This window comes from Pelecanus crispus, chromosome 2 (genome assembly GCF_030463565.1).
Source record: "Pelecanus crispus isolate bPelCri1 chromosome 2, bPelCri1.pri, whole genome shotgun sequence".
Lineage (NCBI taxonomy): Eukaryota > Metazoa > Chordata > Aves > Pelecaniformes > Pelecanidae > Pelecanus > Pelecanus crispus.
The window spans coordinates 27,687,641-27,704,309 of record NC_134644.1 but is presented as its reverse complement, the minus strand read 5'-3'; the positions used below and the strand labels follow the sequence as shown (position 1 = coordinate 27,704,309).

Genomic DNA, 16,669 nt, shown 5'->3' with positions numbered 1-16,669 from the left:
GGTGGTCCCCAGACCGAACTTCACGGCTGGGTTGCAAACTGACGGCTGCCCTCTGCTCGAGGGAACCACATGTGTATGGGGGCTAATGCGAATCTCTTACTGACTCCTAATCTGGGCGAGGGTTTCCATATATCCAGACATTTGAGGCATATACTTTTGAGCACCTCAAAGCAGCTTTCACACCAGCAAACCCCACAGCAGCGGCAATTATTTGACAGGAAAAGAAGTGAAGTCTTCACTGTAGGAAGCCTCCCTATTGCAGCACCTGAGTAGTGCTTATGGTATCTCAGCACTGGGCTACAGCAGTGTTGTTTTAAATAGTAAGATCTGAAATATAAACTTTACACAGAAAATAGGTCAGGCCTTTGAAATACGTTAAAACCAAACAACTGGGCAGCATTTGGCTGAACAGACTAGATGAATATTTCTTTCTTTCAAGTTTTATAGAGGTTTAAAAGAACAAAAATCATGAAAAATTCCACATACAAGTAGATGTAGAAAATGAAACATACTTTACTGCAATATATATAAAAACTTATAATATATATACAATCATGCTTATCACTATAAAGTACTATGCAGGACAGAATATTACTTTTCCATACGGGATATGCATTACATCTGGACAGAGCAGTCACACACACCTGACCCTCCAGCTCAGTTTGCACACCCCACTTGGGAATTTACATAATCCTCAGAGTTGCAAAGCACACAGTAAATAATGCAATTCAAGTTATGATGGCACCAACTACCTGCTTGCCTTCCCACAAATAAGCCAGACAGTTGTCTTGCACTGGTCAGATTGTCCAGTCAAAAGAACAAGTTCTGAAGTTTTAAAGCATTATTCACTCCTGCCACTCCTGCCTCCAATGCATCTTCACTTCTAAAACAATTCATGTGTTTTTAACATTTACTAATCAACTGAGAAATTGAGGGTACACGGATTGATTGTTTGGACTGACCACAGATCTACAAATCAGTGCATTATTTAGACGAAGCCTATACTTTCAACTTTAGACGAAGCATACTTTCAACATGGTTGTGCCATCACACCAGAGTGTAGGCTCCAAATATTTCTCAGACCAGTTTAATAGACTTTAGAAGTATTCCAGAATAAAACCAATTTTTTTAATTTCTGACTTCACTTACTAGAGGATACCATGCAGTCTCTCACATGCATATCAGTATTACATGAGGGTAAACAATGAAATCAAAGTAGACCTAAAAGCAGTATAAACATGAGCCCCACGTCACATAACTAGATATGGTTAACTTCCAGGTTTGTTGTGAAATGGTGATATCTATTCCACACAATACAGCACAATTAAAACCACTGCAACTTCAGTTCTCTGCATCTTTACCTCAAAACTCGATTGTTCCAGCCCATGAAATGAGAAAGCTGCAAATGGCCAGCGCTAACCTCATCTAAGTACTAAGCCCCAAGAAGCTAAATTCCTCATATTGCTATCCTTCCCTGACATCTTTTTATTACTGTGCAGCATATGAAGCAATTAAGTGTTGTGTGCATTACTTATCTTGCAAGCAAGTTGCCTGTCACATGCATATTCACAAACACCGGGTCCACACCTTTTGCCTGTTCTCCTTTCTGGGATAAATGCCAAAAAGGATTAGTGCCAGGAGTCAAGTTTACAGTAGGGGAAGCCCTGCACTGGTGTTGCAAGGGTAATGACAAGATTCACAAAGGTGGCTGCAATGTTAGCCACCTGTCAGAACGGGAGAAAGATACTGCCAAGACCTGTTTTTCACTTGCATGAAAAGGCGCTTCACTGGTATGGGGACCTCTAAACTTCCTTACAGATGCTGGAGTGACTAAGGGCTTATGCAAGATCTCCAGGGATTAGATTATTAATGATGCTTATGATTTTGCACGAACTGGGTCACTAGGGATTAGAAATGTTAGATCAGAATAGGAAAACCAAAACTAAACACATTTCTTGCCTTTTTTTTTTCCCCCTTTCATTTCTTCTTATTCAGCTACATGTGTTCAGGTTTGCACAGCCTGGACACCAACTCCTTATTTCGCTCAAATGTTGGGGATAGAAACACTTTCCTAGGAACAACACAGTTTTACTGCAATCTTGTTAATCTTTTCTTCAAGCTAGATGCCATTCAAAGTTTGTCATTTGGTTATTGACCTATGGGATCTGCAAGCGTTTACAAGTCAACAGGTCTTCAGAGATCTTCCATGTCAACCTCAGAATGACTGTTTCACAGTATTTTTTCCCATTTCAGCCCCAGGAAAGAAATCAACCTTCACTTCCAGCAGTTAGTAATGGAAAGGTGAGTTGGTAAAAGCAAATCAAGCCTACATTTCACAAAGATAATTTTCCCACGCTCACCACACTCGGTGTACTGACATGTCTCAAAGTGTAAAAGGTGCATTTATACTTTTCAGAAAGCTTTCCGATTATGCAGTCTGGGTATATGACAGATGTCAAGAATCTACCATCAAACTTTTGAGACTGGGAAAAGACAGTAATGTCTAAATTAGAGAGACTTAGAATACCAAAGTTATTTCAGTATAAGCTCATTCATTGGCCCATGCTTTGTGAAGAGACAGTCTTGCCATTTGATCCACATCTAAAGGAAACTCCCAAACAGTATGTCTTACTTGATAATGTCTCAACCCTTATATGCTTTTCAGGTGTTATAATTTTTCATATTTCTTTAACCTATTCACCTGCTGTCTTTAGTGTGCACTCTTTTCCTATTCACAATTATAAAATTAAGAACACCAGATTTTTAGCAGATTTTCCTCTTCAAAAACCTCCAAACCCAACAATTTTCTACAAAACTGAAGGAAATTCAAACTAAAGTTATATACAGAGACCTTCAGAAGCATGAGAACAGGAGGAAAAACAAAAACAAGAACACCCCACACAAGGATAAAACAAAGACGCCACAAAAGTCAATTGAAGTATTCAACTCAATCTAATAGTGTTTAGTGCACAGCTTCTGAAACAGGCTGACCTCCAAATAAATGATCACAGGACACTACTAAGAGTCTTGATTGTTTCTTCCAGCATTTTATCATGATATTATGTTGAGAAATACCATCTGGCTTTTAGTCCAGTTCAGTGCCAACTAGTCAAACTAGTTCTCTCCCACCGGTTAGATCTGGCTCCTGATTCAGCACCTGGACCTCAGAGCAGTTTGCAGGTCCTCCTCTCATGTTTTTACAGAAGCAAGAAAACTCTTACTGTTGCAACTTCTCCACAATGCATTAGCACATTAAAAAAGTCAGAACCAGTTAGGCAGTACACAGGACCACAGTGTGGATTCTGGAAACCAAGGTTCTCACTCTGACACTCCATTTCCTTCCAACAACATCACAGCTGTGCCTTTACTTTTCCCCCTGGCTTCTCCATCTGCATTTCTGCACTGCGTTCCCCTAAAGACACATACTTCGTATGTGAATCCATACAGTTTTGCGCAACCTTGAAACCTCGTTAACAAGCCTCATACAAAGCACTCACACCGGTGCATGCTTAACCTAAAGTCAAATACAAAAGAGAAGTAGACTCTCCTGCACCACCCGGAGCACAACCCCACACGTCGTGCAGAATAGGGATGGAACAGTGACAGCTGCTTGTAACTGTCTCTTACCTACAAACAGAGACTAAGTGTTCCTAGTCAACTTCAAGACACCACATGGGTCTGCCAGCTTGTGCAAAACTTGTGATATTCAGAAACGAATTTGGTACGGCAGGTATGCCATGAGAGAACTGTGTGTCAAGAGCTCAAGCGCTTAATTGCACATACGTAGCAGAGCGTTTGTTCCCAGTTAGATACTTCTAACTTCTTCCAGGAAAGAGGCATTTTTAATTTCTTTCTCAATACCATTTTGACATAACCTGCAACTGCCAGTGGTACATGTAACAGATTTCAGAAATTCCTAGTCTGCCCCTAAGGCATTGGTATATGCATACCTGAACGGGATGAGTTACTGCTGCGTCCTGCATTACAAGTCACCGGTGCGAGGATTTGCCTTATCTCAAGTACAAAAGCAGAATCCCAGGAACTAATCCAATCCCTCTATCAACAACACATTTAAAGGCAGATTATCTCTTCCACAAAGACTCACTGTCCTTCAGTAAGTCTGTTCTCTGCTGGATGTTTCTACAAAACTGCGTTGATAGCTGAACAAGCTATTCACAGAGGTACTGCTGCACTTCCTAACCAGCCATGAAGAATGAAGCACTCCTGTTTCCAAGTCACGTGCAGAGTCAAGAAAAAACAAAGATTAACTCAAGCACTCATTTCCTTGGCTGATCACAAATATATAATGATCTAAGTGCAGCAAACAAATTGTGTCCCCCTCATCATTTTCAATTGCATTTCATCCTGCATTTGCAAGATGCTAGACCAGACTTGAATTGTAAGCAATTCACAAGAGGGGAGGGGAAAAAGTTTCACCCACACAGTACTTGTATCTACACATACAAAAACATGTTTTCCTGAGATTTCAATCCAGTCCAACAAATTAAGAAGGTCAGATAAGCACCTGAAATTTCTTATATCTGATTGAGGTCTCACAACCACTGCCATCCATCACTAACTTTGTCATCAATTTGATTCAAATAAAGCGGTGACTAATTTCGGTCTATTGTTTTTTAGAGGCTTATCATGATTATTTCTTGATTGCAAACTAGGTATATCTCATAGCTGGTAAACATTTCAGAGGGCTGATTTACTGGCTCATTGGAACCTGAGAACATGGCATAATGGCTGCTCTCACAAACTTATAGAGCGCAACTATTATTAACTAACTACTACTGCACTCCTTTGTAAGTGAGAAAGAGATCAAGCAATCAGTTCAGCTGGCTATGCTTAAATCTACTAAACCAAGCAAAAGTATTGCAGCTGGTCTGTTCCTGCCATACAGAAATGGTTTTGGGCAAGTGAATTCTCTTCTGACAAATATATACCTTTTAGCTTCTATCTATAGATGCACCTGAAAAAGTTTGTTTCAGTTACTCTCTTAGAGGCCATAAAACCCTGTTTCACCTGAACTACTAAGTCCCCTTCTAGTGACAGAATTCACTGCTCCTCCCAGGTCCTTCTTTTGCTCATTCCATATAATAAGGCAGCTTAGTATTACAGACAGGGAAGAAGAAAAAAAGGAAAGAACCCCACACACTCTTTCCAAGTGACTCTCCACTACCAAACTGTCATAAGGTCTCATCTTAGCAGAGGAATGTATACTTGTGAAGAAAACAACAATTAGAGGATAGTCTAGATCTATTTTCCCACATTCAGCACACAGACACTTGCAATAAACGGGCTTTCATAAGGAAAGATACTGCATCATTTTCCAATTGCACTGCAATCAATCATTTGAAACATTTGTTTTGTTTCATCAGATGCTTATCCGCCTCAAGTGACAAGAACGTACTGCTCATTACTTTCTCCAGTCCCGTATCCAGCATGTATCCCAGCAGCAGGGGAAGGAGATAGTGTAAAACTACACTTTCCCATCCATGTACAAGTCTTACCACATAGTTTCCTGATTTTCCTGATATATCTAAGAACATTTTTCTGCAAGCACACTGCAGTGTTTGACAGGAATAAATGAAGGCTACTATTTGGACATACCTGTCATAACTATTTCTACATGCTAATGCTTTCTGCTAAATATTCCTACAGAACTGCCAGTGAAAACACTAATGCCCTGAGCGGGCATCATTATCACTCATGTCTCACAGTGATACCATGAGAATACGCAGGACAGCAGACACTGCCCTCTTACAAACCTTTCTCTGCCCTCCTCTTTGCTTTCCCTGAGCCATTACAGGATTCCTGTACTTTTACATCAGCTGATAAAAACAACTTTTAATCATCTGTGTTGGCATACACAGGCACATAACTACGTTTTGAGCCTGTGTCTTTGGCAACACATCCTAAAATTTAGCAACGGCCAAGGCTTTGATTCATAAACCATAAGATCACAAATGACCACATAGATCTTTTCAGCTTTTACTCCAGTATCTCATCTAATCTGCACATAAGACACTCCAAAGAATATGTCTTGCCCACTTCCCTTAGCAAAACAGACAATGGCCAACTACCAAAACTGTTTAAAATACTTTTGCTTCCTACCCTAATATTTTCTGCCCTTAGTTTTGGGACCGTCAGTACCTCAATATCCCAGAAACTTTATAATTTGTGGAGCAACACACAGTAAACATAAATGAAGAATAGTAAGTACATAGAGATGCTGGGGTTTTTTCCTTCAAACTAAATACTTCAGGCTGAACTGAGTGATTCTGTAAAACGCATTTTGCATGAGCAAAAAGACACTTTTTACGCATAAAATTATGTTCACTTTTTCAGCATGTATTTTACTAGTAGGAAGAATTTCCTAATATAACAGAACAACACACACTTTTTCCCAAGGAAAACTGGTGTATGCACTATTTTTGAGTTGTGTAAAGAATACCAGAGCAGAGAAATGGTTCAAACAGAAAAATCCTTCTCTGGCAGAGGACTGACCAGTGTAGTAAGTTAAATCCAGTGATCATCTCCAGGATTCTCCAATTCTGGGTGCATGGCTGGGCCTTGCCCACAGTGTTTACATGAACACTCCAACTAACATCTTGAACTACTGTACTACAGCCAATATTCACTACAATTGTAAACAGCGGTGAAAAAATATAAAGGAAAAACCCTGACAAGTTTGTAGCCCACAACTGCCTATGGTGGGAATTGATGGAGCCTTTGCAATACAAATAGTGCCCCAAATCAGTTCTCCACTCAGAGAAAGTTTCCAATGGTAAGGGACACATGTAAGGCACATTCTTTTAAAAACCTGACTCCCATTAGGCAGCTCATTGTTCATAAAGGGAATGGTGTTTACACAGGAAAAAGTCCAGTTTCAACAAATCTGCAATCCAACAGATGTTTCCTTCTATCTAAGCAAAACAAGTTTGTGACTCGCTTCTGCCCAATCAGAAAGCTTCAAAATTAATTCCACAGAACTGTACTCGACAGAATGACCCTGGAAAACAAAATCAGAAAAACTTGTATTTCAAAATTGCAGTTGCTACTGAAGTGAAGTAACTTGAAAAACTTTGTCCTCTTTAACAAGAATGCTTTATGATCTGGGTTTGAAGGGATACAACATCACAATTATAATTTTGGTTTGTGCTGGAAAGAGAAAGTAGGGCAGATTGTTACTCACACGGCTCCACGTCGTGAATGCTCTCCTCAAATCAATTAACCTCTCTTCTCCAGACCTCCCCTGACATCCCCCCCTAAAACGCCCAGCTGCTCTTGGCTTCCTCAAATCTCTTAAGATCTCTCTTCCTCTGCACGCAGCAGTTACATCCCAGAAGGGACTGATCAGAGTACAAAAGGTATCTCTCTTTTTTTTTTAATTACTACTACCAGTACACATTAATCGCAATCACAGCAAGCGTAAGCACTTTGTAGAAGGATGAAGAATTTCAGGCTTTGCCAAAGTCCTGCTGTTGAGACTGCACTGTTACACACCTGACTGTTTCACTTACCATTACAAGAAAGTTTCAGTACTTTCAGGACATGCCTGGTGGTACTATACCATTACAGAGCAAAGCTGAATCTGGTGACATTCTGTTGCATAACTGAATGCTGCAAAGGCAGCATCTACAGGGAGTTGGTGCATTTTCTGCACCCAACTATACCTTGCTCCAGAAGATGAACCGAGACAGACCGCCTGTCACTGAGAATTTTATCCAGTTTTTTTAATGCAGCTGTAGAGGCCCAACAAATTAGATTAACAGCTAGACACAAGTGTGAAAACCAAGGCTAAAATATTCTTAATCATGAATATAACGAGTGTAGCCAGTGCATGCAACCTTCTGTGCCTTTCTTTGCCTCCGCAAGTCCCTTCTTCACTACGTGAGATTTCACTCACGTTACTTCTGTCCTACCTATTTTGTGAGCATTATACGAAGTTCCCACCTCCACAATATTTTATGCACAGCATGCTCAGTGCTGAGATTCCTTCCCCCAGCTGAGACCTCTGCATGCCCTGAGATGCAGATAACAGGAAGACGGGGCTGTAATCAGGCAGCAATGCAACGCACCATTATTACAATCAACATGAATATTAGCAGTGTGAAGGAGACCCCACTGAGACAGATTTCAAATCTGCCTATCAAACAATTATAGCAGAAGGTAGAGGTGGCTTTCTCCCTTCCCCAGTAATCCTATTTGTCCTTTAAACAGATCTTAAGTATAGTCTCAAACTGTCAGCATTTTTGTAAAGAAATACCAGCTCAGACCTAATTGGATTTGTCAGACAATCACAGCTAAACATTTCTGCGAGCTCCAACAGCTGAAGAGCTAGAGAAAAAACCTTCCACGTCAGAATGTATAAGAACATAAAAGTTCATTTCAAGAGGAAAAACTTCCTCTGAAAGTAAGTGGTAAAAAGACATAATTTGTTCCACAGTTCAAACCCTGTCCCTTAGCAACATAATGATGTGGTGTAGCATAGCTAAGGTTGTGTTAGCTGCTCCATGTAGATGATTATCTGCAGTTAACTGTCCAAACGTTGTCACTTTGGGCTGCTCTGAATCCACCACGATTGCCAAAGGTCTGCCTACGCAAACTTGCTTTTGTTTTAAACTTTTTAACCATGAATAAGAAAATAGGGGAAAAAACTCAGAGAATACTGACAGGAACATGTAACAGTAGCATTTGAAAAGAAAACAAGTATATATTATATCACATACAAACAAAAAAACCCTAGGGGAATACGTATTTTAGCTGAAGAGCAGATATATCTCCTATACCTCTGGACTTCTTGACTTTTTTCCCCACCAATATATATATGCACACATGAAACTTGCTCTGTCCTTGCTGTGTGTGTCATCAGCTTCTTGTTCTGTACATGCTTCTGTGGGCTGGAACAGTGCATTTTAGAGACAGTCTAGGATATGATGGCCTAAAACCTACACAAACCTCATCCTCTGAATGGCAAGACAGAATACATTACAATGATGTAGAGGTTACAGGTTAAGGAGTATAAGAGGGCAAATCTTACAACACTGTCAATGCCTTCAAATTGTGGTTTCTTTAATGAACATTGAGATTATTCCATGTGCCCGGATCCCGAAGAAAAGTCATTATACAGATTGTATGTTGAAAATTGAAGTGGCGTTCATTTCATTGACTTTAAAATAACAGTCACGCAGGTTTTTAACATTTATAATTAGAAGAATATCAACTTCAGCACTCAGCAACATCATTTTCTGTATCTGCACAGTTGGTAACCAGCATGCCTGTGACTGAGGAGTATAAGTAAACTTTGCATTGAATTCTGAACCATGTTTTGATCTGGGGCAAAAGCAATTTGAGGTAATGTAATGAGTCTATCACCGTCGACACCAACACTCATGAGTTATACACTCTCCTACCTGTTGGCTTATCCACACCAAGGAATCCAGCTTGTCCCAGGGTTTTAAATACTTTATGTGCTGGGAACTGTCCTTCTTCTTCCCACTTGTCCACAAAGGGATTAATGTCCTTGTCGATGATCTAGATTTGAAAAATAAATTTTAAAAGTTATTAGCACAGACATTCCTACAGAAACACCTTTGACTACTTTTGTCTAAAAACTTTAATTTAAAAAGAAAAAAAAATGTACAGGTAAAATTTTGGAAGCACATTTTCTTACTTCCTGTTGGATGTCCTTATTCTCCACCCACCCACAACTATTATAACAGATGCAATGAGGCAAATGTAAGTATTTTTTTCAGTAATTACAACTACTACAACAGGAAGTCATCAGGGCTGGCTTAATCATCTCCAAGACCTATGAAAGTGGCAGTTCCCCCCCACCATTTGTTACCTTTCTGGGTACAGTTTCTAGAAAGTCAGGATTGTCCTCAGAGGGACCTTGCCAAGGAAGGTTGATGATCTGTTCACAACGACCACACATGGTACACAAGACGGGCAAGTAGCAGACACCTCATTTCCCCTCCCTTTGCCTGAAATGCTCTCACGGATGTTAGCGCTGTTCAGGGCACTTGTGTCCGGTCTGCGTTTAGACTTCCCTAGGGTCTGACAACACACGTACTGGAAAAATCTGGTTGTCTTCCACATTTTACAGCATTTCCAAGACTAGTCCCTGGACAACTCTCAACTGGGCTATTGCTGCATGCCTTCCAAAAGTCAATGTCCTACCTGGCTACTGCCTTTGCTCTATTCAGGCTGCTGTCTTCTCTTCCAGCTGTTGTGAGCCTAACACATCTGGAGCACAGCCACTACGTTCAGTAACACTTTCAGGTTTCAGAGCACAAGGATTGGACATCTCACCCCGCAAAGTTCCAGATCTCCATGGCCATGGGAAGGGAGCAAAATGGGCAACCTGCAGTTTTGCAGCTGACCTCTAAGCCTGGGAGTAACTCCCGAACAGAGCCGGCTCCATGCCAAACAGCCCCACGCCACGGGGTGCATCGGGTGTTCGCACTTCTGCCACCTCATTCGTGCTCCCCGTGCCTACCAGCCTGGCACGAGGCAGACGCGGTTTCAATCGCTCTCAAAAGGAGTCAGTTGTATAGTGCCCACCCCTGCCTACCTCCACAAGCCAAACCAAGGGCTGGCACAGGCTGCTTCTGCCACGCTGCCAAGTGCGTCGTGCACCTCAGCGCGTACAAGAGGGTCCAAATGCAAAACGGACAAGGCACTCTCCTTCCCCCAAACCAAACCTCACCAAAACAAACACCAATTCCCAATATAAAGTTAATGCTTTTAATCCGTGACCACAATTTTACTGCTACACTCTTTTATAAAGAGACAATTTATTATTTTAAGAACTTACTCCTCTTTGCCTTTTCTCCACACTAAATAAACAAGTCCTGTGGTGCTAACTATTCCTTGAGCTGGAAATAGACTCCTTTCCCTCCCAAACTGCTGTGCTCATGAGACCCTGCGGAGCCTTCTTCTGAACTATCTATTTATTCCACATTCTTCGGAGAATTTCAGCCCATATATGGCTGCTTTTTGCTTCCCAGTCGGCCACAGAAGTAAGGATACTTCACTGCTGGTGACAGAAAAATCACTTTTTCACTTCTCTAACCAAATTCTGAGAAATGTATATACTGAATGTTCAACTCATTTAGTAATTATCATCTCTCCTCTGCTCTTAAACTTGATAACGTAGGCCTCATGATCAATAGTAACAAAGTACTCACCGGGACACTATCTAGGAGAGCCAACATTTAACTTCTATACTGCCATATCCTAGATGCTCAGATTCTAGGACGCTGACCCTCAATGTTGAGTTACAGGTGGTAAAACACCTTTTTGATTGTTCATAATAACACCTGGTAATGCTCATCGGATAACATCCAGGGAAATGCCTGAAAGAGGTTACGGAAGTACGTACAGAAAGTTATCCCAGTGTTTTGATGGATCTTGGCAAGAGTATGAAGTGAATGTACTAACCGAGTTTTGTGCTTCTCATGGCTGGTACCGGGCCAAATGGTTCACAGCCTAAATACAAAGCTACCTTTGAAGTTAAATAGAGTCAGAAGAATGACTAAGGCATTAGAGAAGTGTTTTTTACATCATTTCTGCAGATTATGACCTGCTTGTCCTGTGCTTTTGGCTCTTAAACGATTTCAGTTTTACTCAGTTTAATTATTACCAGCTGAAGTTTGCTGTGTTGAGAAAAACAAGATCTTCACAGAATCATAGAATGCTTTGGGTTGGAAGGGACCTTTAGAGATCATCTAGCCCAACCCCCCTGCAGTGAGCAGGGACAGCTTTAACCAGATCAGGTTGCTCAGAGCCCCGTCCAACCTGACCTTGAATGTTGCCAGGGATGGGGCCTCCACTACCTTTCTGGGCATGACACAACAAAAAAATGAAGACAACCTTGCCGCACAAACCACAAGCAGTGGATGCCTCTAAGTTTAAGAAAAAAAAATGACTATCACAGTCCAGACACTGATATCCACAGTCTTTTCTTAGCCACTGGACAATCCACTTTAAACTGTGTTTTTGCAAAGAAATGAAATAGGTTCTGTCAAAAGCTTTTTATGCTTTAAACGCAAATTGTTTGCAAAAATCACACATGCCATTTACAATCATAAATAAGACTCTAAGCAAACTAACCTACTTTCAGGCATGCAATCTCATTCCTTTAAAAGTATCATTCCTCAAAATAAAACTTCAGAAAACACACATCCTTGGATAATTCGCAAAGAGTCAGGGGGGAGGAGCAGGCTGTGGGGCAATCAGAGGGCAGACAGCTTGGACGGGAGAGGGGATTTGGGAAACACCTCCCCTTACACTCTCGCATACAAACATAACCCACATGGCTGGAGAACTGCAGCGCTGGTCAACTGGCTGATGCTTCAGTACTGATTAGTGGGTATTATCATCCCTCCAAACAAAAGCAAACTGCAACAGAGATGCTTTCAAAGGGCCAAGCCAGCAATGACTGAAGGAACACATGCAATTACAGAACATGTGCTTAAAACATTGCTAAAGACAGGTGTATGTGGATGCACGTCAAATAATGCTGCATACCTAACCATTTAATTTGCCCCTGCTCTTCGCTTTGGCCACTTCCTCACATCTATGACCCCAGAGAAATATTTCATGCTTGAATTAATTTAAATCTTGACTAATTAACTTTGAATTAATTTAAACTTTGTTGAATGCACACAGCTTTTAGAAGCAAACACTAAGAGCTGCAGGCACAAATTATGCAGGCACCTTAACCTAAATCCTAAGGTATACATACAGCAGTTGACAAATACACAGAAGCAAGCTTTCGACAGTAGGTGAGCAGCTGGTCTGCTTATTTTTATATGCTTTATCATGAGAAACGTGGAAATCATGGGTGATAGCATTTAGACTTGCATCACTAGGATACTGACTATAAACAAGACCTAAAACTCCTCTCAGTAGAAATAGTTTAACATGGCATACTACAGATGCTATCTGACAGATATTCCCAGCCACAAAAGAAATCTTTTCACCTGATCTAGCCAGCCAAATCTCAGTGGCATTTGGGAGGGATGACTGATTTAGGAGCCATATATCTTTCCCACCTGCTGATAAAGTACCAGTAAACCACAACAGAAACTCTGTTATTTTCCTGACAGCGAGGGCACAGTAAGTCTCATGTATGGGACCGGTGTTCTTCTCAGGCTGCTTCATCCGAACCACGCAGATGCAAACCTGAAGGACTCAGCTCTGGAGGCAGCCTTGGTTTAACCTGCATCCCGGGGAGAGCTTGGGCTGCATTCCGGGGAGCCTCCGAAAGAATGGCTTCAGGGCTCATATCAGCTGTGAATTATTTAAAAAAACACTGTGGAAATTTGCCCAGTCGGAAACTGATTGAGCCAACAAACTCACTTTGCGTTGAGTGATGGCAAGGAAAATAAAAGTGTTTTCATTTAAAATAGTCTTGACAAAGTTTTGTGAAAACAGCACCTGTAGCTTCCTGCCCAGGAACAGGGAAATGTGGTGGCAGGGTTGGGGAGGGGACAGAGACAGAAATTCAGATTTTTGTTTGTTTGTTTTAGAGAAAAATTAGAATAATCTATAACAGAGTAATGAAAATATCTCCCCAAAACATTGCCAGATAGTTGCATGTTTTGATTATTTTCCACTGGAATTAGTTCACTATTTAAATGAGAAAAGAAACAAAAAGGCACATTTGGGGATTTTCCTCCACATGATGCTCAGTATTTAGTGCTGATATTGTACCAGCACCTACCCAGAAACATTAGCAATTGCCATTTAATTCTCACTGTATTCTAAAATAAATACACTATTTCTACAACAGTAGAAACTGTAATTGAATTAATTTGCGTACCGAGAGTGTGTATAGATGTCCTCTACAGCAATTAAAGATTTCTTTCCATTATTCACCAGCAAGTTTACGTTCTATCAAGCATTTCAAATCAGAAATTAAAGGCCATGCCACTTCTACACACAATAGCTCTTCTATCTATCCCTTATAATACTGTACAGTGCCAGTATATTTCAGTACACAATTAGCAAGACGGTGAATTTTGAAAAGAAAACAATAAACCGAATTCTTACAAAGTGACAGAAATTTTTACTAAAGCTTCCTGTGAGTTATACCTAAGCTGAGATTAGACTGACTTACTAGAAAAGCAAGAGAAAATGTCTGAGAAAAAGGTATTTTGTATTAAGAAGATTAAATAGCTTTAGTGGTGCCACATAACTGTACCATATTATGTTACGAGGAGCATTTTTTCCCCTTTAAATCAAGTTACAGTAATTGAACTTAGCTCTATTAATAGAATAACCAAAAATGTCACAATTAATGGGATCTTTAATGTAACAAACAGGCAAATAAATAAGCAACAGACCCCTAATGACAGTTCTTCAGTGGTTTTATCTAGACATTAGCATAACATTGACTTGAAAGGAAGGACGTAGCAGACCAGAGCGCCCTTCGCCTTTGACACCAGCAATACTGAAGAAAACAGTTAACAGTCGGCGAAACAACATTTCTCCTCGTAGTTTTATTCACAACCACCAGCAGCGACGACTGCCCCGTGAGACAGCTCAGCACTGCAGGGACACCGGCGCTGCGGACGAGGCAGCGCTTTAGCAAGACGTAAGGCAGAGCTGAGGTGGTCAAACCCATGGGCCACCCATGGGTGCTGTCAAACCTGGCCACCAAAACCCACCCCACGGGTGCAAGGCAGCCGGGACCCCACGGGCGAGCTCCTCGTCGGCCGCCGTGCCGCAGCCTCGTGCGGGTCCTCTCGGGTGCTCCTCCGTGGGGCCTAAACATCCAAACAGCAGCTGTTCATTCCTCCACTGGGGTCCCCCCGAGGCACGCATCCCAAGCACACCGGAATGAGTTTTCCAGCGTATATTCCCTGCTTCTTCTCGCTCCTGGGCTTGGAGGCCGTGGCCCTCCTCGACACCCTCACAGCCCCTCCAAAGCCCTAAACAAAGTTTGGTGGCGAGTCCCTTCCCAGTAATACTCTTCAGAAAGGTAGGAAAAGGGCGCAGGGAAGGAGACTGGGATGTGGAAACACGTTCAGGACAGAACAGGGGTGAATCCAGGTGGGTGAGAGAAGGAGGTCAGCTCCTCGTAGCTGCTACCTACTCGAGAGGCTGCGGAGAGAGCGACGCTTCTGCCACGGCACCTCGCCCATGAGGATGCCCACCAGCACGTGGTGGGTAAGTGTTCTGGTTTCGGCTGGGATAGAGTTAATTTTCTTCCTAGTAGCAGGCACAGTGCTGTGTTTTGGATTTAGTAGGAGAAGAATGTTGATAACACGCTGATGTTTCAGTTGTTGCTAAGTACTGCTTATGCTAGTCAAGGGCTTTTCAGCTTCCCATGCTCTGCCAGGCGCACAAGAAGCTGGGAGGGGGCACAGCCAGAATAGTTGATCCAAACTGCCCAAAGGGCTATTCCATACCATATGACGTCATGCTCAGTATAGAAACTGGGGGGGGTTGGCCGGGGAGCAGCGATCGCTGCTCGGGAACTGTCTGGGTATCGGTCGGTGGGTGGTGAGCAATTGCATTGGGCATCACTTGCTTTGTATTTTATTATTACTATTATTATTATATTGTTATTGTTATTATTTTACTTTATTTCAATTATTAAACTGTTCTTATCTCAACCCAGAAGTGTTTCTCACTCTTACTCCTCCGATTCTCTCCCCCATCCCACCGGGGCAGGGGCAGTGGGCGAGCGGCTGCGCGGTGCTGAGTTGCTGGCTGGGGCTAACCCACGACAGTGGAGCAGGGTCCTGCTGTCCCTCCTGCACTCGTGAGGTCCCTCCAGCGCTTGCAGGATGGCAGCTGCTCCTGTGCTTCCAGTCGCCGTGACACATGCTAGGAGCCGCTAGCAGAAGCCAGGAGCTGCCCGAGTGCCCGGATCACCCAGCCTGGTGGTGAGAAGCCTGGACCTGCAGCGGTCGGTGCCCCAACAGACGAGGCAATCATTTGGTCTCCAATGACATCATGTGCAGAAGCAGAGGCAGTATGTGACTTCAAAGACCACAACAGGTTAAAAGTAACTGCATCACACAAAGATGATTTAACCACACAGCAGGCAGAAAACATTCCCTGCAGTGCTAACCTTGCCTGCTCATATGAAGTTATTTAGTGCACTTTCTTCTGGCAACCAAAATCCAATGTCACCCCCTTGCCTGAGGTCCGAAGTGATCTAGAGAGCAAAGCTGCAACCTATCGCTTCCTCTTTCAGGACGCATCATCACCACAGGGTGAAGATATCCAGGAAGTTTTGCAGGACCATTTTCTGGGGATTGTTTTTTTTTTTTGGGGGGGGGGGGTTATTGGTTTTTGTTTTGTTTTGGGGTTTTGTTCATTGAAACAAGGGGGATAGCCCTCACTTCTTCTCTTATAAAAACATACATGCTCTTATTGATTAGGACTCACCTAGGAGATCTATGTAAAAAATGACTCACCGCTACGCAAGGGGTCCTGTCAAGGTAGCAAATGTCCTAGATGCTGCCAAAACACCTCCCCCCTTTGCATGAGGAAGGCAAGTCTCCCTTTTGCCCACAATGTGGAAGATTTGGCATTCGGATACAATCTGCGCCTCTTACTCTGTATTCACACTTGACTACCCAGCCAAACATACAACATGACACGTGGGCAAATGACCGTCTACAAGAGCTGTCACTGA

The 16,669-nt window shown here is 42.2% G+C and overlaps 1 protein-coding gene across 1 annotated transcript in view; it reads right to left on the bottom strand.

Moving 5' to 3' along the window:
* The window catches only part of LOC104036529 (putative acyl-CoA dehydrogenase 6), a 92,251-nt gene that overhangs the window by 64,195 nt on the left and 11,387 nt on the right, over nt 1-16,669 (bottom strand). Inside the window, exon 2 of the mRNA XM_075728199.1 lies at nt 9,423-9,543. Within this exon, the coding sequence (XP_075584314.1) occupies nt 9,423-9,543 (121 nt within the window). The remainder of the gene's footprint in view (nt 1-9,422; nt 9,544-16,669) is intronic.